Genomic DNA, 26570 nt, shown 5'->3' with positions numbered 1-26570 from the left:
TAACTCCCATCATTTGTCTGTCCCAGGGGCTACACTAGGAGCTAAAGCAGACATTGATACAAATGAAATGGGAAACTCAGAGAGGCAGGAGCACAACAGTAATATGTGTTAAATAAAGTATTTAATGAAATATCAGTATCTTATCTTTACTGTTAATAAACAGTATCTTAAAGGATAAAAAAAACTAACAGTTTAAGAGAATACTATTGCTTCAAGAATCACTTTTGATGTGTGACATATTCTAAAGAGATTTTAAAAGGTTTCAAAAAATAAAATTTGTAGGCATTACAAATATATTTAGGAAAAAGTGCAAATAAAATCTGTGTCATTGAAATCTTTAAGGACTGGACTAGTAAAGTATTTAAAATACACGATGGAAGAGAAATTTAAGAATTGTAGCAACAGCTGCTCATACTCTAATTTTAGCACTTAATAGTTTTATCTGTTCTCTCACACTTCATTAAGGAGTTACTTTATGATATTTTTCTGTGCTCGAGCAATTTTCCTTTCTATGTTAACCAAGAACTGTCCTTTTTGTCCCATTCTGACAATATATATCTGACATAATTTGACTGTCATGATTACATTAAGCATGAAACTTAGAGAGTTTAGGATTCAGACAAATAATTGTATCCATTTTCAAGTTCTCATAGAGGGTCTAAGACACAAGTACTTTTTGTAGGAAAATTTTTCTGTATTACTAGAAACAGTTCCAAGAGAGGTCAAAGCATCTGCATTAAAGGTGAGACCATTAGATTTCTCTTTCAGAAGTGCATATTCCCACTTGAAGTATCCACAACTTTTCTTATCACCTCCTTGCTTGCCAACAGGACAACAAAAAAATGCTCTGCCATGATTTGGGCCAGCATTTGACACAGAGAGTTTTTTGGCTCTTCGGCCGCAGTTACACAGAGGGGGAGTTAATTTTCCATTTCTCACATTCAAATTGACTGTGGAGTTCAGAACAGCAGGAGATACATTGGGCAAATTTGTACTTCTCAAAGGTAAGGAGTGATCAAAAGAGGAAGTTTTCTCTTGATATATATGAAAATACTGCTTTTTTGCTGGTGGGCATGTTTTTGGACTAGTTGGCTTTCTTTTAGGAGCCTCTAAGGGAGTAGAGTAACTTCCAATTAACGCTGATTGTGCTGAAACAGCATTTCCCTTTACAGATGGTAACTTAAAACCTGAAAATTTTGAAATCTGCCTTTGTACTGTCCCTATGTTATAGATTGTAGTATCAGGACTTTTGTAAACAACAGACCTCAGAGGTTCTATGGGTGCTACACTTTCCTCCAAAGTCTGATTACCTGAACTTGTCACAGCCAATTGTTTTGAAATAGTTTCTTCTTCAAACGCTATTAGACTGTCTGTACTTGAGTCATCCTTGAGCTGAACAGAGTCTGAATTTTGTTCATATTGAGATTCTGGTATCAAAGCAACATCTTCCCAGTCAGTCAGCAAAGACAAGCACTCAGAACTGGTGCTGATGTCCCCACTGGAGTGAGTAACTGAGGGAATGGTGGTGGAGAGAAGCACCAGCCCAGATCCCTGTACTGGGAGGCTGGGCCTGGCTGTTCTCAGAGACTGCCCAATGCTCAATCCCTGCCAGGTGTCTGTTGATGCAGGACTGGGACATGGCTGTGCCAGACCCAAAGGAACAGGAAATCTATCAGTAGATGCTGCTGAAGAGCTTTGGGATTGAGCACGGAATTCAGTCCTTGAGCTGCTGCTGAGTACAACACGGACATCTGCAGAGGGATTAGTGCAAGTGATCTGCTGTTCCCCAGTCTGTACATTAGAATTTATCTTGTTGCCAGCAATAATGTTCTGTTCATTCTCAGCTAGAGATTTTGTTTCACAAGTTCCATCTCTAGATGTTTCAGATCTGCTCTTACTTCCCAGTGGAGTCTTGTCAGTGACGTTTAGAGCCAGTGTTCTGGAAATTAAATTACTCTTCTGATATGCCTAGGGAGTCCGTAAACAAAAGCAGATTTTGGAAAGTGAAATACCCAGACATTTTGGGAATAAATGCACAAAATTAATATGCATTCAGCCAAAGGATGTTCTTTCCAAATCAAGTCAAGATGCTGGGTTTATTATTTGAATAGCTCCCCTTTCATCTGCATTCCAGTCTACAAAGCAAGTAGATGGGAAGATACGAAGTAGGGACTAACCTTATCCAAAGATTTAGTAACTTTCAGCACACATCCATCACAAATCAGCCTCCAAGCAAGACGAGCAGTATTCCGGGAATCATCCAACCCTTCAAAAGTATGGTTATATTAATGTCTTCTTTTTAAAATGCTACTGAGGATAGTTCTTATTACAGGAAAAATGTAGTTCAGGTAAGCCTTACATGAATGACAAGGAGTCACAGAACTGTGACACTTAGTCATCTAGTTCAAAAAAGAAAAGTGGAAGTAGAATATTCCAAATAATTCTCTCTGCTGAAACATGTGAAGGATTATCCATAGAGCTGAATATCTATTCATGATTTTAACTATCCTTGCTCTTTTTATTAACCAAGCAAAAATACCCAAAACCATATTGTGCTGGAATTCTCTCGCATTAACATGATATCCAGAGGTATCAGGTAAAATCAAGTTTCTTTATCTTCCCTCCACCTCTTTTTTTTTTTTTTTTTTTTTTGCATCCTAGCAATTAATAAATTAAGCTTGTGAACATATACTCAGTAGCAGTAGAAGTGATTTCAGAAATGAACTATGAGGTTAGAAATAAACTGATCTCAGAGCACTTCGCCTTTCTTCTTTTGATGGTCGGTTGGGCAGAACATGGCATAGCCTGAAACAGTAGTTATTACTCAGAGTAATGACTGGCTAGTAACTAGTTGCTTTAGGTTAAGTTCGCTAACTAAAGCTAAATAGTACTATTTAGCTTTCTAAGATACATATATTTATGTCTTTATTAAAATGAGGATAATCATGCTTACCACAATGTTCCCGTCCTTCAAAAGCTATCCCCAAATCCTGCAAAGCTCCATTTAGCCCTTTAGGCTTTCTGTTATAGAAGGCCTAAGAAAAGAAATGCAGGTGCTTAACATGAAGCATTTCCAAATCTTTCCCTAGTGAAGCAAAGCCATTTCAGAAATAACCCCAAATGAATAATAAATCTCACAAGGCAATTAAGCAAGTTGGGTACCTGCATTTTACAATGAGGATAAGACCATAAGTGACTTACCCTGTTAGAAATCAGAACAGAGAGAACCATGAATCCCTTCTCTCAGTCTTAAGCAAATCCATTCTGTCTGAGCTCTGGAGTAATTTGTCTGCACTCTATGGCTTACATTGATTAAAATCTTAACAGACAAGCATTGAAGAATACAACTATAAATAATACCTTAAGGTGCAATCAAAGGCATAGGCATGAATATGTTTGGCATAGGTATGGATGTTTTTGTAAGTGAAAAAAGTGAGTACTACTTGCTCCTGATCCGAGTATCTGATTTGATCACTAGAACGGGAGAATATTCACACTTTTTAATCTTTAGAGACCTAATTCTGTTGCCTACCTGTAAGGTACCTCTAAGTACCTCAGACTATGATGATGACTTCCTACACAGCAATATAAAGCAGCAATAAAAGCACACAAAACAAAAAAAATAGGAAGCAAAGAGGGCAAAACATGTCAGGAAAGTAAGAGCAGCTCATAAGTTATCCTAATTATCATTCTTTTATCAGATAACAATCTTTTCCTAGCATTAAGATTTCTATTCAAATTCACACCGTTCTAGGGCAGTTGGTTATAGAGCAGTAACAACACAAAACAAAGTTACTCTGGTCACTGGAGCATACAGCATTGCCTTGTAAGCTCAGTACAGTCAGCCTTTGAGGTGAGTGTGGGTGGAAATGTTTTAGTCTGTCAGTCTTCTCACCCTGTAGGTCGCTTTGAGATCAATCCAGGAATTCAGAATATCAGGTTTGCGCAGCTGCTTCCTTTTACACTCGTAGTGCAAACACACACCCAGGTCCCAGTCTGTGCAGGGAAAACCACAGTCAATCCACCACTACAGAACTGGCCTAAAATCCACATTATGGGGCGTATGTGTCCCTTTATGTGGCCTAAAAATCTACATGAAGGGACACAACACCAACACACTGTCAGCATCCTGTGCTGCTGGACAGGAGGCACAGGCTGTGAAGTGGTTGTCCATGGGAAACACTGTGGTTGCTGCAAAAGGACACTAGAAGAAACAAACTCCTGTTAGTAAATAACTTCAGACAGTTAAAGATCTCAAAGATATCATTAATTCATTTAGACACACTAAGAATGGTCATACAGTTCACTAAAGCAGAAAAGTGTAAGTGTCAGGCCCTGGAGTCAAAAATGCAGCAAATACATCAGGATTCCATGGATTTCATATTTTCAGTCTTATCCCAATATTCCTCATTTTTAATACCTAGTAACAGGATTTTGGCTGCCTAGAAGTGAAGACACAATCTCACTAGTGCCACCTAATGTTACTGTGCAGGAAAAGCAAATTAAAGTGTTATTTACCTGTCCAAGTGACAAAGGCACACGCTTTTGCTTCTGAAGTAGAATTACTCTGACTATCAGTACTGAATATAATGTTCTTCTCCTTTTGTATCTTTTGAATCCATTTCAAAAACTGTGATAAGCAAATGTTGAGAGGCACCCCTTCATCAACTTGATTCTTCAAGGAACAGAACGAGAAGCATGTATGTGTTAGAATGCACTGAAATTCATTTAAGGTTTATTTCTTTTTAGCTCTTTAAAGGCCTATTTAAATAAAACGGTAAACAGCAATTATACAATTGTAAAACGATGTTAAGTCACAATTATACCTGTGTTATGCCAGTTAGTTCTGTACAGAATTCCGAGAGAATAGGATGCTCCTGGGGCTGGACGTACATGTGGAATTCAGATTCAAGTGCTCCTGTTGAAGTGTTTAACAGGACTGCTGGAAATTCAACTGCAACAAATACAGAAGGAGAAGAAACAAAACAACCAAAACACAAAGCCAGAAAGGTTAAAACTGTTCACAGGAATGATACCATTTTTATATGGGTCCCTGCCAACTCAGCATATTCCATGATTCTAGTATGTATACATACATATAGATAGATAGATAGATAAACACAGAGTTCATACATATATATATATACACATATATATAAACACAGAGTTCAAGCATGATGCTGATAAGGCCAAGGTTGTGGGTTTGATCCCTGTGTGGATCATTCGGACTCGATGATCCTTGTCACTGTCTTCCACGCACATGTACGTACACACATTTATATTAATTAAATATCTATTACTCCATTACCCTGGGGCTGAAACGCCAGGGGTTACAAGGAACACAACACAAGGAAGACACAACGACGGCACTCTGAGCACTCACTGATCTCGGGCCCGCGCGGCCCGCGCTCCGCCCAGCACGTGGCCTCGAAGTCCAGCACGATGAGGAAGGCGAAGCGCTGCCCCGCGGCCGCCCGCGCCCCGCTCCGCGCCCGAGCGCTGCTCCGCGCCAGCCCCAGCCGCCTGCGGACACCGACTGCGCTCAGGGGCTGCCCGCTGCCGCCGCAGCCCCTCCGCGCCCGGACACCGGCACCGGCACCAACCCCGCGCCCGGACACCCCCGACCCCGCGGCCCAGCCCCGCACCTGGCCAGGCGCTTGGTGGCCATGGCCGCGCCCCGCCGCCTCAGCGAGCGGCCGCCATTTCAAAGCTCCCGCGGGCCCGCCCCCATCGCGCTCTCGGCCGCTCCGGCCGCGGGCCCCGGCCCCGCCCAGCCCGCCGCCGTCCCAGAGCCGCCGGTAGCGCGGGGCTGTGCCGGGCCGTGAGGGGGCTGTGCCGGGCCCCGCCGCTCCCGTGCGGGCCATGGCCAAGGGGCTGTGCCTCAAGCGGCCCGGCGGAGCCGCGGGGAGGCCGCGGGCGGCGCGGAAGAGGCGGAAGGCGGACGGCGGCGGCGCGGGCCCGGGCCCCGAGGTGAGAGCCGAGCGCCCGGCGCCGTGAGGAGCGCGGTGCGGGCCCTGTGTCCCCTGCGGCCGCTTCTCGGGGGTGTTGCTGTGTCCCGCGTTGGGGTGCTGAGAGCTCAGCAAGGCGGTGTACACCGGCGGTGTACCGGGAGAGTAGGTACAGCCAGTGCCTGCAGATAACATCACAGAATGTCCTGAATTGATCCACAGCGCGCACTGGAGTCCAGCTCCTGGCCCTGCACAGGACACCCCAGCAATCCCACCATGTGCCTGAGAGCATTGTCCAGACTTGACATTGACAAACTTCTCAAACCCTGGCGGGTGTAGGGCCATGACCACTGCCCTGGGGAGCCTGGATTCTGCTCCGAGAGATGTGGAAAAGAACTCATTTGGTGTGCTCAGCATTACATATAAGAAATTTTGTTTTAAAAATAGATACATTCTCCAGTATAATCTGATAAACAAAGCAGCTCTTGAAAGGAGCGTTGTGTGTGCTCAGCACATGCACCTCTCAAGGGCGCAGAGCATCCCACGGTGACACCTCACCCAGGGACACTGAGTGTGGAACAGGAGTTGGCGTGTCCTGTGAGATCAGTCCTGTTTGTACCCAGTTAGACACAAATTCCTGTGGTTGGCAGCACCCTCTCCCTGGTGAATCAAAACCTCCGCTCTTTGTGTGGGTTTTTTTTTTTTGCAAAGCTTTAATTAGGCCGTATTGAAAACAACGGTGTCATTACTTGTCTCACTTAGCATGAGAGATGGGGCACTAGCAGTTACACCAGCCTGTGCTGTTATTGCCAGATGATTTTTAACCACTGGAACCACGACGGTTGTCACCTCTTTAACTTCCTTACCCAGTGACAAATGTCTTGAAGAGCACACCAGCTCAGTCCCATGTGGGCGGGCTCTGTCCAAATTACTGAGCACATAGTTTGTTAGTGTGCAGGGGAAAAGAACTTCCAGTGCTTCATGCTGTGAAGTTCTGCATTCTCTAATGTGTGGTGCTTTTCGCCTTGTAGGCCTTGATGTCTTTTCATCCCCTATAAAAAGAATATCTTTAAAATTTTTACCGGAGTTCTTTGGAACTGGCCATCTGGTCCGTGGAGGTCACCAAGACGCCACATTGACTTGCTAATTAGCCTTTAGAAGAATTTGTGCGTTTAGGCTTAAAGAACTGCTGTGTAGAACTGTGTGGCACAGTCCCCACCTCATCTCCTCGGTGCTTTCTGCATCTTCCTTGGGTTTTACTGAAGCATTTTTCCCTGCAGGGGTCAGCAAACCCTTCTGGCAGAGCAGATCCCACACTGTAGAGAGGGAAAATCTCACATAGAGTGAGTGGCTACATGTGACACTTGTACAAATGTTTAAAACTCTACAGCAGCTAGTGGGGAAAAGGGTTGAGAGACCAGGATATTGTGTTTGCGTATCAACTGCCTCCTTATGGCATACATCTTCTTATGTTAATCTTTATTAAATAAATCTTTGAAGTTAGAGTACCTGGGTTACTGAAATGTTGAGTAAATGTAATATTAAAGTAGGATCTGAAAGGAAACTTTTGCCCATAAGGAGTGGAATAGTTACTTTAAATGTAGCTGGTTGTATCCAAATAGTCACTTTTTACTTATTTTTTCATGGACTGGTGTGATGACATGAAACCACTCATTACCGCTATTTCCCGTTCCACAGGAAAAGTCGTGTCGTTTGTCAGCAGCTCTGCTTGGCAAGGACTCTGAAATCAGCCAGGACCAGCTGTATGAGCTGCTGAAATACGCAGCTCTGGGGAAATGCCACAATGCAGCACAGCCCAGGTACATCCACAGCTGCAATCAGCCTGCTCTAGTGTTCTCCTGTGGTGTGAAAACATTCCTAAAGGAAAATTAGCCATGTTGGGTTTGGAGCACTCTCCGTGGAGTTGCCATAATGGCAGCCTGGATTGTGCAGACACAGTTGCTGTTAGATGTGGCCAGGAGGCAGAATTCCTCTTCTGTCAGAAATCCTACCATTACATAGTTTTGTTTCATGCAGTTTTGAAAAATTAAATGACTGCTGTGGAACTGAAGAAGCTCCACACACTGAGAAACAAAATACCCTGTTAAAATATTTGTGATATTAACACAAATGTTAATGCATTTCATATAAGATATTATCAAAGCAGAGCATTCTAGAGCATTTTAGAAAAAAACCCCCATTTTAGTCACTTCTCCCTTTCTCTGGGCCACTTCTCAGTACTGGAAGGCAAAGGCTGAGGAGGGTTTATAACCTTGAGTGGCAAAAATGAAATGAAATCAATCTTCAAATGAAACTCAAAGCAGAAAATACCCCACTTTACATTTTAATAGTGAATAAAAAATTACTTTGTGAAACTTATTTTGATACATTAATTCACCAGACTGCATCACTACTGTTGAAGTTGCTCATATATTCACATTCTGATGCATATGAATGAGGTATACATGTCTTGAAATGGTATGCAGCAGAAATTCACAATAACTCTTCTCCTGTATTCTGTTGCTTCCAGGAATATGTGGCTGTTCGAGATAAGCTATAAAACCTCTTACTGAAGTAATTTGGCACTTTGCCATGTACTGCCTTAAAGCTGGGCTAGTTCCAACTTTTTTTTAAGAGTACTTGATAACTGTTTTGCTTTGATTTTTATGTTTTGGTTTTTTAAAATTATTGCTCTTTTTTAACTGCAGCTGGTGCCGTATTTATCACCAAAGCCACCTGGCTGGGGTTGTGGTTGTTGTTCTACACGAAATGAGCCAACTCCATTTCTACAGATTCTATTTACAGTTCAAACACCTCAGGAAAGTGTTCCGGCATGTAAGTCCCCAGACTGCATCGGTGTCTTCTTTCAGTCCTGAAACCACATCCCAGGGATAATGGCTGCAGTGGAATTCCTGTGACCATCCTTGACAGCAAGGAGAGGATCTGTTTGCAGCAGTTGTCAGCTCAGAACAAAGGACTGGGTTTTGATATTAGGAACAGGATTTCAAGACATAAGTCTTTGAAGCCTTACCAGGTGAAATGTTTATTGATGTTTCAGTCCTCTGACTGTTACGTATCCTGAACCTACAGGATGCCGATTAGATTATAAATATCTTGGAATGATTTCAATAATTTGGGATTTACTCTGAGTGAGGAGACTCTCAGTAGAGTTATGCTAGTCCCACTGGTTGAAAAATGTCACTTTTATTATTTGCACTTCATGTCAAGTTTCTCCCATTTCCCAAAGAGATTATTAAATAATTATTTTTATTTTCTGACTTAAAAGCAACATTTTTGAAGGAAGATAGAAAGAAAGAAGGACTTGAATTCAAGCTTCTGGAGAGTTATTCCTGAACTGCAGCAAATGTAAATTACAACTTAACTGGAAAGACTGGAACTGGCTTTAGTTTCTATCAAAGAAGGTCTTGAAATTTGCCTTCTTGATCATATCAGGCAAGGCAAATCTGTCATGTAGTACAAAGAATCCTGTATTATCCTCATTGTAGCAGGTTTGGTTTGTGTTGGGTTTTTCTTCTTGGTAAAACACCAAATGTATTTCCTGTTTCTTTATTCATCCTCCGCTGAATTTAGCTGGTTTGGGGATCAATAAACCCCTCATTTTTTTGTTATTTCTGCCTGTCATTCAAAGTCACTAACATGTTTTCACATTTTCTTTTTTTAGAGATTCACGTTAGCACCTTCCACCAACTTCCCAGTCAGCCTATATGGAGAAGGAGCAAACCTGAAACCTCAAAACACTCCACAAGGTATTTTGTTTGGGTTTGCATTGTCTCTTTCAAGACAGTAACTCACTTTGAATAGAAATTTATGACTTTGCATCCTCTGCCATCCCGGTGTGCTGCCATGGTAAACTTGTTTAGAAAAGGATACAATGGCTTAAACCACGAGACTTCTTACTCCGACTAGTTCAATAACTCATGTTGGGCAAAACTAGAGAAAGTTTTTAACATATTTAATCCCAGTCCATGCTGCTTTACTACCTAGTTGTAATTATTTTATTCTAAGATGTATCTAGTCAAAAAGACAGACATATAATTTAGGTTTGAGCTAAGAAGACTGTGTGTCTTTTTCTCCAGTCTGTTGTTCCAGGTAGTAATTTGGAATGGTACAGCCTCTAAGTGTTGATCTGATGGAGAAACTGAGCTTGACAGATGCTTCTGTATCTTACAGGTGTGACTTGCATCAGCTGTGAATGCATTACTAAAAGCTCTGACTTGCAGTGTGATCCCATCATTCAGAGATATGGAGAAAAAAAACAAGGCCTTACAAGCTATACCCTAACTTTAAAAGAGCAGAAAGAAAATGACTATCCCATAGAAGGTCAGTTTTTGAGTGAGGGCTGTTCAGTTGTTTTGTTATGTTGGGGGTTGTTTTTAATTTTGACAGTTTAGTAATACGTTTTGTCATAGGAGTTGTAGAAGAAAGGTCTTTTTCTTATTCCCAGGTGTGTTTTTCCTCCAGGTTCCCCTAAATGCCAGGGCTACATCTCCACAGAGTGTGATCAGCAGAGGACAGACAGCAGCCCCCTCTTTGGTCTGGATTGTGAAATGGTAAAAATCAGTGTGTGTAGCCTTACAAAATAGAGTCAGGCACCCAGCTTTTACCAGCCATTCCCAAGTGAGCCAAGTGCTCTGTGTATTTGTGAACCACTTCTGATATCTTAATATCTACTGCCAGTCCCTTCCTTGATAGTACCAGTACTGATGCAGCCATGGGAGAGGCCCCAGCAGTGGTTCTGGCAATGAGACAGAAATCCTGAGCAGAGAGCTTAGTTCTGTTGGCTCCCAGGGCAGTAGCTGGGTCTGCCAGGCCTGTCAGCAATGCTGCAATAACCCATGAGACTGCTGTGGAATTCCTCCTCACCTCTCTCCAAGGTTTGAGAAAGGAAAGATACTTCCCTGTCACACATATTTCCTTTAGCCATCACAGTTCCTTTGGCAGCTGGTGTGGTGAAGAGTCCCCCTTTAGTGCAGTTTTAGCCTTGCAGAGATGCCTGTTTGGCATGAGCATTGAGTAACTATTGATACAACTTGGGCTCTGCCTTTAAATTGTGCAACATCTCTGGGGCTGGTGCTGTCAGTGGCACTTGTGCAGTGCAGAGCACAGACTGATTCTGTGAAATCAGCACTTCTTTACAATGCTTTTCTGTGCTGTGCCTGCCTGTGTTTGCTGTGCTTACAGTGTACATTGAACAATTAAAAGGAAGCACACTAGAGTATAAATCCACCAGCTGTGAGTGGTGGATTGTTGCGGTGTGCATTTTGGGTTTTCTAAAGTTATGCATGTTTTTCTTATTTGTGTACAATGATTTGTTCAGACACACCCATCCCCAAACCCCCCCAGTGGTCTTTCCCTCATGATAGACCTGCCAATCACCCTGTGAGGATCTGGAAAATTCGGGTGAAGGTGCCCTTTGATTCGATAAAGTACTCTGGTACCACTTTTCTTTATTGTTTTGTTAAGTTTCCCTGTTCTGGGTCACACCCTCCCTCCCCTTCCATTGGTTCTGAGTTCTCCCCTCCTTGGGGACGCCCCCGGGTACTTAAGGTGAAAACCAAGGCCCAGAGCTCACTTCTGCACGTGGGCTGCCCCTGGGTGGAATAAAGCCTAGTGAAACTCATGTGAGGAGTCAACTCTTTCTTCCATGCGGTCGACCATGCTCCAGCCTGAGGTTCAGACCCACCAAACCTTCCCTATATGTTGGTCAGAGAGCAAGCTAGCCGGTAAAGCAGCTCAGAACACAACCGTAGTGCATATCTTAGTGAAGGAACTCCTTTGCAGGGATGCTGCTGCAGCCAAAGCAGGTGTTAGCTAAGGTTTTTGAGTGGCAGCATTGTGCTGATTCAACAACTGCCTCTGCTTCTTCCTGCCAGTGCCTGACTGCAAAAGGGAACGAAGTCACTCGTGTGTCTTTGGTGGATGCACAGGGTCAGTGCCTGCTGAATGAACTGGTCAAACCTGAGAGCACAGTGCTGAACTACCGCACCAGGTCACTTGCACAAACCTTTCTTCTCTCTTTGTCTTTCAGAGCTGCAGCCCTTTCAGATTAAGCCTGTTACACAGGACCTTTCAGAAACCCCTTGGTTTGCACAGATGCTTGCTGCATTTCCCTCAGTGTTAAGAATAGAGTTTGTTCTGTCTGACTAAAGTGACCAACATTATATGTACAGTATGCTGCACATTTTGTGTACAATCTGCCGTGGGGCTACCAGGCAGAACCACTGCCATGCTGCAATGTCTGTGGGAAAGTTCTCTTAAAAATCAATGATACACAGCACAAGTTACTCTTCACTGCTGATTATAAAATAAGATGGAGTCCATAGCTAAATTTGCTCATACGTAAAAAATGCATAGAGCTTGTACACACCTTTAGGGTGGGGCTCAGGATTATAACAGAAGCAGGCAAAACTCAAGGCTTGTCTTCTTCAAAATTTCACCTGGCTTTATCCAGGAGGTGATGTCCCAGTCCCATCAGATTACTTGGAAGCATCTCCTTCCACCATCAGACTTGAAGTATTTCCTTACCTGTGCTATCTGATGCCAACTGCATCACTTAAGAATGCCTGGGAGAAATAAACTTTTGAAATAGATGTGATAGCACTCTTAGCAGTTTAACTGCAGTATATTCTCTGATGTTGGAACAGAAAACAGTAAATAGCATTCTGTGATTAGCTACACCGAGTTCATATTTTACAGGACCTGCTTGTAATATTTTCCAGGACACACTGTTGCTAATGTGTTGATTTTAAGTCATCCAAATTTTGTTTTGAAGATTCTCAGGAATCACAAGGAAAATGCTTCTTCCAGTGAAGACAAGACTGTCAGACATCCAAACCAGGCTAAAAAAAATACTTCCCCATGATGCAGTATTGGTGGGTCATTCTTTAAATTCTGATCTTCAGGCTTTGGAAGTGAGTATGTTTTTAAGAGTGTTTTTCCAACCCTTTCTTTCTCATTTCACACCTGAACACTCTTTAACAATTGCTATTTTTATTAGTGAACAATTGTTAATTGCTTTTTAATATGAATAGCCCTCCGTCTATAAGGATTCAAAAGTCAAGAACTCTCCTTACAGCTATAAAATTTGTAAGGGGCTGTTCCAAACCCAAAAGAGAAATGTCTGTCCAGACACAGATATTGTTGCAACTTTACCCCTCTGCTTCAGCCAGATGCTTCTGATAGCTCTGTCATGGGGAGAACTGAAGTCCTTTCTGTGGGTAATTTAACTAATCTAAAATCTTGAATCATACTTAATCTTTCTAACCCAATCTAGATCTTCCCACTAGAGTGGGAGGTAGAGAGGAGAGTTGGCTTTGTTTCATTATTCCTTTTGCTCTCTTGTGGATAAGATGTCTGTCAGGAAGAAGCTGGCAACTGAAATTAAAGGCAGAGGCACAGAAAATTGTGGAGTTACTGTCCAGGTCTGTATGTCTGCTGCTCGTAAACTAAACTGGGGATGATTTTTCTCCTCCAGATGATCCACCCCAGTGTTATTGATACTTCACTGCTTTTTGCCAGAAATGAAGGTCGAAGATTTAAGCTAAAATTTCTAGCCAAAGCTGTTTTAGGGTAAGATTATTACTATACTGTCATGGGAAAGATTAGAAACTGTCATGGTGGGTCATAGGGTCTTACACTGCTGCTAATAGTATCAGAATTATTATTTTGTTACTAAGATTCAAAAGAAAGGAGCAGGTTGTGCAAGTAAGACACGATAAAAAGGAATTTACCGACTGCTTGAAACATCAGGCAGCATAATAAATGGGCTTGTCTTTGAGCAAGCAGGAATGCTGTGACCTAACCAGATCTGAGTCCCAGCAAAACTCGCCTTCCTGCAGGGCTGTAGAGGTGTATTGAATTGTAGAACAGCAGAGGCACTCTGGCTCACACAGATGAGAGCTGTTTCAGTTGGCAAGGAAGAAAGGTTAATGCATGAATGTCTGATTTACTGACTTAAATTGTATTTCTCAGTGTATCAGCTACCAGTGGATAGTATCTTAGTGAGATAGTTCTCCCCATGCTCACAGTGAATGGTAATACTCTGCAGTGCCAAACTTCACTGAACTGGGGGTTTCCTTCCACTCTGTGTGCAAATTGTGAGTTGGGCCATTAGTCAAGAAATAAGTATAAAAAAATTAGTCAGAAATTAGTCAAAAATTTAAAAATAGTCATGCATCAGAGTAGCAAGCATTAGCACTGCTTCTGTCAAATTTCCCCTGTACTGGGCACTCACCTCAAGTGCTCTGTCCAGTTCTGGCTCCTCAGTTTAGGAAGGACATTGAGATGCTTGAGTGCCTCCAGGGGAAGCAGCAAAGCTGATGAAGGGCTTGGAACACAAATTCTGTGAGGAACGGTTGAGGGAGCTGGGGTTGTTTAGCCTGGAGAAAAGGAGACTCAGAGGTGACCTTCTCACTCTCTACACCTCCCTGAAAGGTGGCTGTGCTCAGGTGGGGGTTGGTCTCTTTCTCCAGGCAGCAACTGACAAAATGAGAGGACACAGCCTTAAGCTGCACCAAGGGAAATATAGACTGGATATCAGGAAAATGTTTTTTACAGAAAGAGTGATAAAGTATGGGAATGGTCTGCCCAGGGAGGTGATGGAGTCACCATCCCTGGATGTGTTTAGAGAAAGACTGGATGTGGCACTCAGTGCCATGGTTTAGTTGAGGTGTTAGGGCATGGGTTGGACTTGATGATCTTGAAGATCTCTTCCAACCAAGTGATTCTGTGATTCTGTAAATTCCATATATTATTTTGCTCAACATTGCAAAAACATTTCTTGCAGTAACTTTTGGGAATATTTCACAAGAATGCTGCTGCACAGAACTAAAATCCTTTTTGGAGAGGGGAAAGCTCTTTAGCCTGAAAAGGACGCAGTTTAGAAAAGACAGGATGTTGGTCAGTGTGGAAAAACAGATAACCTGCCTGTACACCTAATTTTGATGCCCTAGGAAGGAGATTCAATGTGAACAGAAGCTTGGGCATGATCCTACAGAAGATGCTAGAGCTGCATTGGAATTAGCTCAATTCTTCATTGAGCAAGGACCAACAAAGGTATTTATATCTAATTAAGATTTCCATCCTAAAATACAGAACATAATGTTGTGCTTTCAAAGAAAAAACTCACTCCTGCCCATCCTCCTGTTGATTTAAAAGAGAAAATGAAGCAGTGATAGAAGCCTCAGTTTTGAGAGCTTGTTACTTCCAGCCTATATCCAGGTACCTGAATAACCTGGGCACTACCAGTGCTCAGTACTCACTGACATCAGCCAGCATTGCTGCTGATCCTGAAGAGGGGCACTGAGTAAAGAAGGACTGAGACACGTCCAGCCTGCAGGAATGCCTGTAATTTTTCTAGATGAAAGAAGAGAGAGACTTTGTGTGTTGTGGTAGTGATTCAGCTGGTTTTATGAGTCCCTTGTGTTGTTGATTTCTGAGAGAACTTTGTTGGAGATGATTGCCTGTTGATGCTGTGAGTGCTGCATGCTCGAAAATGACAACAGAAAACAATAAGGCAAGAAATTAATGCCCATGTTTCTTCACTGCTGGAGTGTACCTACATGACTCACAGAGAAAGCACAGGCTTTTTGGTCAGCTGCAATTAGCTGATGAGATGAAAGGCAGCTAATAATCTTCTTCCTTCCCCAAGGTAGCAGAACTAAACTTAGAGATGCTTCTGACAGCTGAAAAACTGGCTGAGGTCTCACAGAACAAAGCTGCGCTACAGCCACAAGGATGTGGGTTCCAGGAACAGTTGAATGAGCCTCCACCATTATCCAAACCATGGTAATAAGAGTCTCAAATATATATGTTTTTCCTTCAGTTGAATCCCCAGTAAAATCAAACAAGTGCCTTATGTTTTTCAGAAGCCATCAGGATCTTCAGACAGACACAAATAATTGCAGTATAGTGCTGAAAAACTTTAAGCAGTTTCATCTTATTTCAGAGAGTATTGCTGAGGCTCCTTTTGATGTTGTGGACAAGAATATTCTTTCAAATCTCTTAAAAGAATTGTAATTCTCTGACAAGCATTTTCTTGAAAGTTTTTATTCCTCATATTGAAAAGTATTGTGACTCACAGTGTACTTTTCTCTGCTAGTTTTTTAGATTGTCTGCAGGTGACTGGCCAAAAACCCCTCCTTTTGGGCAGACAGGGATTAGACTCTTCTGGCCTGTGTCAGAGTAACCTGAGCACTTCAAACAAACAGGTGAATGGACTTAGAGTGGGTTGGTCTAAGCATCAAATAGTTCAAAGTTGTTCTTGACCTGAGAGTGGGTAGATGAGTCCTATTTTAGACTGACAGTACTTACTGTTAGCAATAGTGTTAATACCAGGTTAGCTAAATCCATTTGAGCATTTTGGAAATGAGCTTTGATCCTCTGCATCCTCTCATGACTCACCAGAGAATTTCTGCCTGAGGGTTTTCTTGGACAATAATGAAAATTAAAGTTGGGAGTTTAATTCAATAGTCTTGTTTCTGATCCTCTGCAGTACAACTGTCTTGTACCTCTTTGAGCCTTGTGTGCTCTTCTCCCTCCAGATTCTTCAGAGAGCTTTGGAAGATGTTCCCCTGTCCAAATTCAGTATCATTCAATTCAGTTTGGGTCCAGAGTACCTTGCATCTCACCTTCATGCTGGACTTTATGAAAAGGTATTTTTGTTTGAGAATAAGTCTTCATGCTGAGCTTGTAGAGAGCTGTGATTTATCAGGAGGCACTGAGTAGTTAGTTCCTTTGCTTTGTGAAGTGCCTTCTCTAATCTGTGTTCCAACAGGTGAGAAGCAAGCTGACTGACATGCTGACAATTTACGCAGGTCCTTTTGAAGAAAACTTTTGCATGAAGTCTGTGAAGAAAGAATTTGGGAGGTGTGGGCCAATCCAGTCCCTTACAGTGGTAACTGAAACATTCCAGGTGAGGAGCACTCAAAGGTTGCTGACAGGCCTGGAAGGTCTGAGTAAACTCTTGGAAAGATATGGATTAGAACCAAAGAAATACCAGTTACTCCATTTGGAGGTTTTTTGTGGTAGTTAAGTCATCAACTACAATCATTCAGGGTACTTAAAAAGCTGCTTCACACAATGACAAGAACAAGTGCAGCTCATGTGCTGCTCAGAGGACTTTGAGCACTGGGTGAAGCTGAGGTGATTTTTGTCCTTCTAAAGAGAACTGATATGTTAAGGCCTTTAATAGCCGAAGGAGAAAAAAAGGGGTGTTAATTGGAGGGGGTTTAAAACAGCTAGAGTATGTGGAGTGTTACATATTTTACTCCCAAACTTTTTATATTATTCTAGTTTTAAAAGAAAGCACAACTTTATTGAGACCTGACTTTTTAAAAGGGAGGGCTAAAGTGTCTCATTAATAAACCTGAAGTATCTTATTCTTCTATTTCAAGCCATATGTCTGTATCCAGTATGAAGTGCTGGAAGCTGCCCAGCTTGCTGTGGAAAGCCTGAATGGAGCTGAGGTAGCAGGATCCTGCATTAAGGTAAAGGCAAACAGCAAACATTATGTAGAGCTCATGCACAGTCTCCAATACATCTGTGTAACATCGCAGCAGTGTGATGGGCAAATGCTGGCTGCTTGTGCTGTTACAGTCTCCCTGTCCCTGCACAATTTAGGGCCACTGGCAGAAAGGAAGTGGCTAGATCCCTGTTTTTCCTTCCTGCCTATCAGAAGGGTTAGAAAATGTTCTGACCTCCAGCTGCAGCTTGAAAAGGCAGATCCAAGTAACAGGGCTATACAGAGTAGGCATTTTCATTTTATAGTGTTTCTGCATTACAAATATCCCTTTATCATGACTAGTTAAGTTGGCCTTCATTAGTCATGTTTATCTCAAGTGATGGAAAATAACCTGTTTACTTTAGGTAATGAGAGAAAAATACTTTAAAATAGAAGATCAGAACACAGAGCAGTGGGCTGACATGCTTTTTATCCCTCCGGCATCCACCCCAGGTCCAGAGACCAGTCACTGCAGCAATGCTGGACTGCAATGTTCTGATTAAGGAATTAGAACTGGATGTAGAAAATGAAGGTGTGATTTATGTGGCTGGTCTAAAGAAGTCATTAACAGAGATAGATTTGCAAGAAGAATTCAGCCAGTTGAAAGACTTGGAAACACTGTTCCTGCCAAAGGATCTTCAGAGTGGAAAGCACAGGAACTGCTGTTTCCTCAGTAAGTAACTTCACACACAACCTGCATATTTCCTTCAAATAAGCTCATTCAGCAGCCCTTGGGACTTTGCACAGACACAGCAAGAGCCACTGAAACCCAGGTAGGCTCAAAGGGATGTTATTTAAACTGCTCCAGTGAAAGCACATATTGTTTGGAGGAGCACTTTACAGCTCAATATTTAAGAGGAAAAAACATCTGCTTAAAAAAACCCCAAACATTTACTTAGAAAAATTCCAGGGTAGCTAATGGGCTCCTGTACTTCCATGTGAGAGGTGGCTACTGTGCAGCCTCACACAGAGCAGTTATCACCTCTTAAAAGTGAGAACAGCTCGATGGGTGCTGCTGCAGCCAGCTGGCATTTCTAGTCTGATGTTTATCTGTAGCAAGATGAGGATCTGCTTGCTGCAGTGATTTGTTTGTCATCTCCTTCCTGCTCCACACCTTTAGCCCTGCCTTGCAGGTGCCAAGGAGGGCAGCAACAGCATTGCCAAAGCATGTTCCCTTCTCTTTGCATTTCAGAATTCCAGAAAACACAGAGTGCTGTGGATGCCCTTGAAGCTATAAATGGATGGACCATGAAGGGTAGCGAGCTAAGAAGCAGGAATGCCCTTGCTCCAGGTCACCTCTGGAGATGGATTTCGCAAATGAATCACAACAGAGGGAAGCAAGGAAAACACATCTTCTATGAGAAGATGGAGCAGCTGTCTGACTCTGTGAGTGTGAGGCTCTGTTGATGTTGCAGTAGTGAGGAGGGACTGCCCTGGAACCTGGAGTGGTAACTGAGCTGACTGAGGTGCAGAGCTGCTTGTGACAGAAGGGTCTCCTTGTGCTGGAACAAAGGAACTGCCAAGGATCAATTCCCATAGAGCAGTGTGAGAGAGAATAGCACACGAGATAATGTGATGTTTGCAGGGCACTGGAAACATTAAAACCATACAGGTGCACAGGGCAGGAGGTGAAGCCTGGTACTGGAGAGCTGACAGGGCACAGGCAGCACAGGAGTCAAAGGGACAGGTGAGTGGCTGTGTGGCTGCAGGGGAAAGAAGAGTTCTAACTGAGAGCTCTGGAGGTGCAGCTCTCATGTTTACCTTGGTGCCATTTGAGCAGGGCCTGTGGTTCTCCCTGCAGCTGGGCACTGCACTGCCAAGTGCCAGGCAGGAGCACCATCACTGCTGCCCTCACCTGTGCCATCCCACAGGTCAGCCTCCCCCCACACTTAGAAGTATAATTGCTGATGAATGGGGGACTTTAATGCTTCTATTCTCTTATGCAGGAACAGGATCTAAGGAAAAAGGTGAAGAAGTTAGACCACCATATCAAAAAGCTTTATGGAAGCCTGCAGAGTAACACCCTGTGTGTTGTTCTCTTCCCTGGAGTGAACAGGTAACTTGCTACCTATTTTGCAAAGAACCAAGGAAAATAGAGAGCTAAATATTTTTATCTTGATCTATTAAAAATTAAAGCCTTGCACAAGGAAGAGAAAGCCCAAGAGAAAAGCTGAAGAAGCTGCTGTACTTAATCTGACTTTCATGTCGGGCCAATAAAACCTCAGCCCCAGGTTCTGCCCACAAAGCAGACCTGAGTCACAATTCATGCATCTGAGGGTCCACAGTGTTGATTAATTGTACAGATTCTTACCAGTGCACCCATCTCCCCCAGAGGATGTTTCATCCCCATTGACAATGAGATAAGTTTTATGTTGTGGCCGTGAGAGAATCAAGCAGAGTTTCCACAGCAGGCAGGATTTTTTTTTTTTTTTTTGGGGGGGGGCGGTGGGGGTTGGTTTCTAAAACCACCTAATTCCTGCAGCCAAAGCTTCACCTACCAGCTGTTGTGATAACCCACACTGTGCTTCAGCCACAGTTGATCAAGGAGGTGGTTCATGCCCTTATTCTCATGTGATGGACAAAAATGAGAAACCCCAAATTTGTTCAAGAGTCCTTCAGCTTTTGTAGGAAGGAACAAGTTGTGCATTTGAGTTGGGCTGCAGCACTTCTATCAGGGATACTTCCAGCTAGATTGTGCTTCCTGCAGTTCACCCCCTGGGCCTGAACTGCCAGTCTCACTGTTTAATTATTAACCAGAAAGGTTCAATCTTTCCTAAGCAAAGCCCTGGTTACTGAGGACATACTCACTTCAACAGCCTTCTGTGCTCTCACTGTCACTGGTCAGCCTAATAAAGGTCACACCTACCTTTGTGTTTCTTCAGTGCCCCTCAGCAGAAGGGGCACTGTTCCTTGTGGAGACACCAGACATGCCCTGGAACAGCAGCAGAACCAGAGCTGCTCAGCAGCATCTCTTCTGCCTGGCTGGGCAGCCACGCCAGGTTCCCCTCCCTTACTTGCAAGGCTTCCTGAAGAGAGCCATTATGCTGTTATAATCCTCTGCTCCAAACTGTGTCCCTAGAGGATTAATCTGAAACCAAGGGATGTTTAGGCTTAATGGCAGTGACAAACCATTCCAGCCAAGGCCTGCTCTTGACATGATTTGCTCTAATTATTCAGTTATTAATAACTTCAGGAACATTATAATTTGTCATCTTCAATAGAGCCTAAGTTGTTTATTCCCCCACCCCAAATTGTGGTTTACAAACAAAGGCAGCAGCAGTTCCTGCCTTATCTACAGAGTACTCCCTGCAGGTCACCCTTAGCACAGCTCAGATTCAAACAGTGCCCCAGTCTGACCTGGGTGTGGGCACTTCAGTGTATGTGGGCCTTGGATCAGCTGCTGCCTTCTCTGGGCTAAAACTGCATCTGTTTTTACATTTCTGAGCAATCATTTGCCTCTCTGCACCCCGTACCACCTCAGGTACCCAGCACACTCACCTGTCACCCCATGGGAAGGTTTGAGGCAGGGATGGCTGTGAGTTGCAGTCCACTCCATGTGTCCTTTGCAGCAGTCACTGGGTTCAGCACGTCCCAACACTTTTCAAGGGCCATTTGCAGCTATTCTCACTTAGCACAATCTTCCATCACCAAGGGGTAGGAATCCCACCAGCAGAACAGGTGGATTCAGGAATCTGCATCCACAGGGAGCCTGTGGAAGCCCACAGAGCTTGGCTCACACTCTCAGGCTGCTGAGTGGGTTGGATGGGAGCTCCATCTCAGGCTGGGAAAAGATTTCTTGCCAATTGTGAGGTTCCTCACTACTGTTTCCCTGAGGACCAACAGTTCAGAGTAGGCTTCTTGATTAAAAAGGATGCCAAGTAATTGTGGGGTGGAAAAAGAATTAATTTTTGAATGTGCTGACCTGGGGGGTTGCAGGCCTCTCACTGCCAGCCCAACAGAGTTATGTGCAGCAAGGCTGAACTGAGCAGAACTAACACACCTCTTGTTTGTGTTGCAGCACACAGGGATCACAATCCGGCCTTGGTCTGATGGGAATAAAAGATGATGAAGGGAGGAGTGCTTGTTAAACTGCCAAATTTTTAAGCGAAGTCTTTTGTTAAGATATTTTTAATTAAATATTGATGTCTTTGTAAACATCTCTTACCATAAGAACAACAGGCTTTCACTCTGTATCTTCTACAATATCTAAAAATAAAAGCCATTCAAAGTGTCTCAAAGCACAAAACCTTTACCATTAACCCTTCTTGCTGGGGGACTGTTGAGCCAGGCAGGTGCTGGGGCAAACCGGAGCAGTGCTCCACAGAAGCTGCGCAGGATTGGCCTGTGGATGTCATTCCTTCCTGGAGACAAAGGTACCAGCTGGGGCATCACCCCTGGAACATCCCAGGCCATAAATCAGCCAGCCAGGTCAGTAGAACCTGCAGCAGCTGCTCTGCAGTTAACAGCTGCCCCAGGAATTGTGTGGATTTCTGGAACTGTGCAGTGCCAACTCCTGAGCTGCAGTCGCTGCCTCCTTTCTGGGAAAGTGCTGTACTTAGTCCATGGAAAGGAGGAATCAGTGATTCATACTTCTTGGACAATCTCCACTTTCTCCTCCCTCCCTGACCACCCCCACCCTTCCCTCACATGAAAAAAAAAAGAAAAAAAAAAAAAAAAAAAAAAAAAAAAAGTTGATGTGTGGCTGTGGGAGGGGCAAGGGATGTTTTAAGGAAAGCACATGGCTGTGTGGACTTCGCACAGCATCGCTTCCCACAGGGAGCTGGAAGCACCATGAGGTGATTTGCAACTTGCAGCTCCAGACCTCTCCTTTGCAGCCACTGCCACTTGAAATAGAGGCTGCTTGAGCATTTCTTATTAACATACAGAATTTCCAAGCACAAAGATGCTTCGGAGAGTTTTAGGCACTCAGGAAAAACCAATTGAAAAATTAAAAAGAAATGTTTGTTAAAAGGTTTGACCATGAGATGAGGGATTTTTTTCATGTGAATTGGAATAGGCCAAGATAAAGCTGAAATACTTATAATTCCAGAAATTATTAAATACAGCTGATGGAATATTTATACCCTCCTACTTTCCAACCTTAAGTTCACTGGGCTGGGCTGGGCTCTCTCCTTGTGTTGGGATTTGGATGCTGGGAATTGCTGCATGGAGGAGCAGGCACAAATACAGGAAAGCAGGAGAAAGGTAAGTTCAGCACAAGCCCAGAAGCAGCAGTGAGCAGGCAGGAGATGCTCATGTCAGTGTCATTAATGACTAAATTTAAAGCCACCTGAAAATTAAATCTATTATTCAGCAAGATGAATGCAGCCATTTTTCTCACACAGAGGTATTTTGGCCACTCCAAGTGAGCCTGGCATTCCTTTGGCTGCAGCTATTGCAAACTGGCATAAGCAATAACGTCAGTGCTACTACAGAATGTGAAAGGGAGCCAGTGCCTTCAGCAGCACAGCCAGTCCCCACTGCTGAGCCAGTCCAGCGGAGACCAGGGGCTCAGGCAGCTCAGGGCAGGGGGTGAAGGGCAGACTGACCCCAGCACTCATCCCTCTGTAAGGATTCACTCCTGTTCAGGCTGTTCACATCCAGCATCTCTTTGTTGCAGACACTTGCACTGCAAAGCTGAAAAAAACCAGCTACTTTTCCATCTGCACACTTAAAAATGCCATGGTCACCTCCCTGCCAGGACTAGATGGGATTTAGTGGGCACCCAGGAGTCCTGATTGAGAAACTCACATGACAAATAAAACTAGGAAGAGTCCTATTCATAGGCATGGAAAAATAAGTAATTTGTCCCTTTTTAATTGAAAAATGTAAAAAGGACTTCAGCTTTAAATAAGACATTTGTACAAAGCTTAAGCACAAAAAAGTGAACACCAACGTGTCATTATGTAAACACCACAAATGTTACTCATTTGTTCAGTAATGCACAGAACAGCGTGCGAGTTCCTCTTCCAGTGGGTGAGATTTCTGTAGCCGTTCTCCTCCCCTCAGACCTTACTGGAATACAGGAAACCCAGAAGCTTTGGAACATTTACAAGCTACAGTAGTCAGGATACATTGTGACTAAAGGATTTTGTTTTGTTTTTTCTTTAAGGGATTGGTCATTTAAATATACAGAAGTACAATAATCTCACAGGTAAATGAATGGCAGCTGGGATTAGAAAAAGCACCAAAATATTTAATATACATCTGGCACAAATTTCACAAGAAGTCAGTAATGGACAAACCAATGCTTTGTTTATAAGAAAAGAAAAACCTCAGACTGTACTTAATGCTCTTCTTCCAAAAGGGACACAACAAAAACATTGCACTCAGGATTGCTAGCAAGTAAAGACAACCTTCTTATCACACCCTACTTGCACTGTGCCTTAGATTGCACATTCCATAAGATGCTGTTTCCATTCTGTTCCAGACACCAATGGTGAGAAAATCTGATGTAAGAAAAGTAACTGTAAAACTACAAACCAATTCAGTAGATTGGGACTTAGTAGATGCATTGCCCTGAAATTCTCTGTATTTTCCTCTAGATCAGGTTTCAAATTTGGCTGCATCCCCTTGAAATAAAGATCCTACATGAAACAGAATTTACTCCAGCTGTTTTCAAGCATTACATTTACACAGTACTTCTGATACTGCTGTCCCAAAGAGGAACCATGGGGCTGCTCCGTGACATGCAACACATTCATCATTTCCCAGAGTGAGAAAACTGGCTCATACAGGGTTATCTCCTTGGTAAGTCTGAAAAGGCAAAACACCCCCAGGCACAAAGAACAGCAGATGTGACCCTGCCCACCCTTGCTGGTTTACTGAGAGGAGCTGAGAGGCCCTGTGCTCACACGAGGTGCAGTGACAGCCACACAAACCCTGCTCCCCTTACTTCCTTAGTTACACTGAGTTACTTGTCAAGGAGCAACTCTACCGAAATGTGTTCCTTCCACAGAGAGGGACTTGAGGCTGAACTGGGGCCTCAAGATCCACAAGAAAGAAATGAGGCTGCACCAGCCAGTGCTCCCAGCCTGACCCTTCCCACATAGCCCAGCAAGGCCTTGTGGTTGTTTCATGCCTCAAGACCAGCCAGTGCAAACCCCAACAGTGCTGGCTCAGGACAGAATCCTGCCAGTCCCATCCATGGCTCCTGGAACTTGAGCTACTCAATAACTTAGAGCACAAGGCCCTCCAACCCTCTCCTGCCAGCCCATCTCTTTTGTAAAGACTATTTCAAACTTACAGATAAGGAAGCAAGTGTATTTTAAAATAACTTTGTTCAGCACAACTTAAAAAGTCACAACTTCCAAATATGGAGCACTAATCTGTGAAGTCCTCTAAGGAGTAACACACATGGGAGCAGCAGCCAGCCTTCAGCTTCACCGACCCTCTGTGCAAGTTTGCCACCTCTGGTCACACAATCTCCACTCTCACAGGCCCAGAGAAGAGCAAGAGTCAGCAGTTTTAACTGCATAAAATGGCAACATTCAAGTAAACACGCTGATCCAACAGTAGGCAACCTTTAGTCTGGATATAATTTACAGGGGGAAAAAAGAAACACTTTACAGCACAAACACTGGGGATGGACTTTTTTTCCTGTGTGAAATGACACGCTATCCAAAAAGGGCTTATGTGAAGAGTGCAATTACGCAAAGATAGAAACTTATTAAAAATTAAACAAAAAACAGTATTACCTACAGAACCTGTTGGATTTTCAAAGACTGAGGATTGCAATAGTAGCAAAGAACTGCTGCAATGTCAGTGATTTAAGGCAAGCTGTTAGGACAAGAACGTACATGCTCCTTTTACCTATTGTCTCACGTCCCCCTGTTCTCTTGAAATACGTGCCCATCCTGATAGTGCAAGAGGTCACGCCCCAAAACCAGCCCTCACACTGGAAGAATCTCGCAGCAGCAGTTGTTACAGCATCGCACTGTGGAGGATTTGCCGTGACAGCAACTGTGTTGCAGTTTGCTTTCAGAGAGAAAAGGAAGGACACAGATGTGTGGCAAGAACACCCCCAGTGCATTAACGAACACAGCTGAGCACCAAAGCCACTCCGGCATCTCCAGTTCTCTTGAGAACACTCTAGCTTTACTCAAGCACAAGGGTTTTATCCTGAGCAGGATTCTGACCTCAGGGACAAAAAGGACGCATGTAGCCTTTGCACTTTTGCAGGTCCCATCTTTGCTGGGTGGTTACAAGTCCAGTCCAACACGGAACAAAACACAGTATTTTTGATTAAAAGAAAAATACACTCATGGCACTGCATCAGGTGGGTTCCTAAAGCTTTTCAAGGGCAAATGAAAAGGCTAATGGCTCCCTCTTGGGGAGCAGTTGCTCCATCTTCAATTCACTGTCAGCACGGACCAGGGAAGAGGATGTATGGTGACAGAAGCCCCTGAGCCACGGCCCACGGTTGCTCAATTGCACTCCAAAAGTAGCACCCGGGAGGACCAACTCTGGTTTGCAGCTTGACCTGGTCCCCTTCCAAAGGGTCCTTTGCATACAGGTTAAACACAGGATACCAAAAACTGGCAAATAGATAATACTTAACTTGGGTCAATTAAAAAAAATAGATTACTCATCCAGGCATAAAATCCTGGGACAAAAGGATGGTAGCCTTAAACTATTCAAGTCTAAGAACAAGAGGTAGAGATACCTACGTACTTCATGGTGAAGGAGTTACAGCCTTCTTTCTGTCTTACAATCTCATGAATTTCACTTCAGTTCACACTATAAAACCAAAGGGTCAATCTTCAATAATACAGAGAGAAAATGTTAACACTGGTGGGTTTGTTTGCACACAACAAAATTCAAGCAGACGCTTTGCTTTAATACTTATTTGAAAAAATATGTTTTTCTCCATACTGAAGCACTACCCTGAAGAATTTTGAGTTTCAGGTTTAGCCTTTCCTATTAAAAAGGAAGATGCTTAATTCACATGCACACACTTTGAGCAGAGTGGGCTCAAGGGAAGAACTGGGTGCCCAATTTTCTGAAGACCTTCTAAAAAAGGATCGCACTGCAGAACACAAGGCTGCAAGACCCAGAAACTCACAATGACTATTATTTACCAAAGAATAGGAATGATGTAA

General features: G+C 43.4%; 2 protein-coding genes across 2 annotated transcripts; one reads left to right on the top strand and one right to left on the bottom strand.

Annotated features, from left to right (window-relative positions):
* Positions 1–568: 568 nt before the first annotated feature.
* On the bottom strand, positions 569–5668 carry ERI2 (ERI1 exoribonuclease family member 2; the record flags this gene model as incomplete). The annotated part of the gene is made up of 8 exons (XM_083872300.1): positions 569–1968; positions 2178–2266; positions 2954–3035; positions 3896–3996; positions 4519–4675; positions 4827–4954; positions 5384–5523; positions 5646–5668. The coding sequence occupies 8 exons, from the start codon at positions 5666–5668 to the stop codon at positions 640–642; spliced, it is 2049 nt and encodes a 682-aa protein (XP_083728426.1). The 3' UTR covers positions 569–639.
* A 194-nt stretch (positions 5669–5862) lies between these two features.
* On the top strand, positions 5863–21677 carry REXO5 (RNA exonuclease 5; the record flags this gene model as incomplete). Its single annotated transcript, XM_083872299.1, has 19 exons — positions 5863–5970; positions 7647–7768; positions 8657–8783; positions 9631–9715; positions 10140–10289; positions 10431–10519; positions 11843–11958; positions 12742–12880; positions 13444–13538; positions 14921–15023; positions 15619–15755; positions 16069–16177; positions 16511–16621; positions 16744–16881; positions 17363–17455; positions 17923–18142; positions 18662–18855; positions 19416–19525; positions 21488–21677. The coding sequence occupies 19 exons, from the start codon at positions 5863–5865 to the stop codon at positions 21555–21557; spliced, it is 2316 nt and encodes a 771-aa protein (XP_083728425.1). The 3' UTR covers positions 21558–21677.
* Between the last annotated feature and the right edge of the window lie 4893 nt (positions 21678–26570).

Source organism: Zosterops lateralis (genome assembly GCF_965231275.1).
Source record: "Zosterops lateralis genome assembly, chromosome: 15".
NCBI classification, from domain to species: domain Eukaryota; kingdom Metazoa; phylum Chordata; class Aves; order Passeriformes; family Zosteropidae; genus Zosterops; species Zosterops lateralis.
Note: the sequence above shows the minus strand (reverse complement) of the source record. Positions and strands in the feature narration are given on the sequence as shown.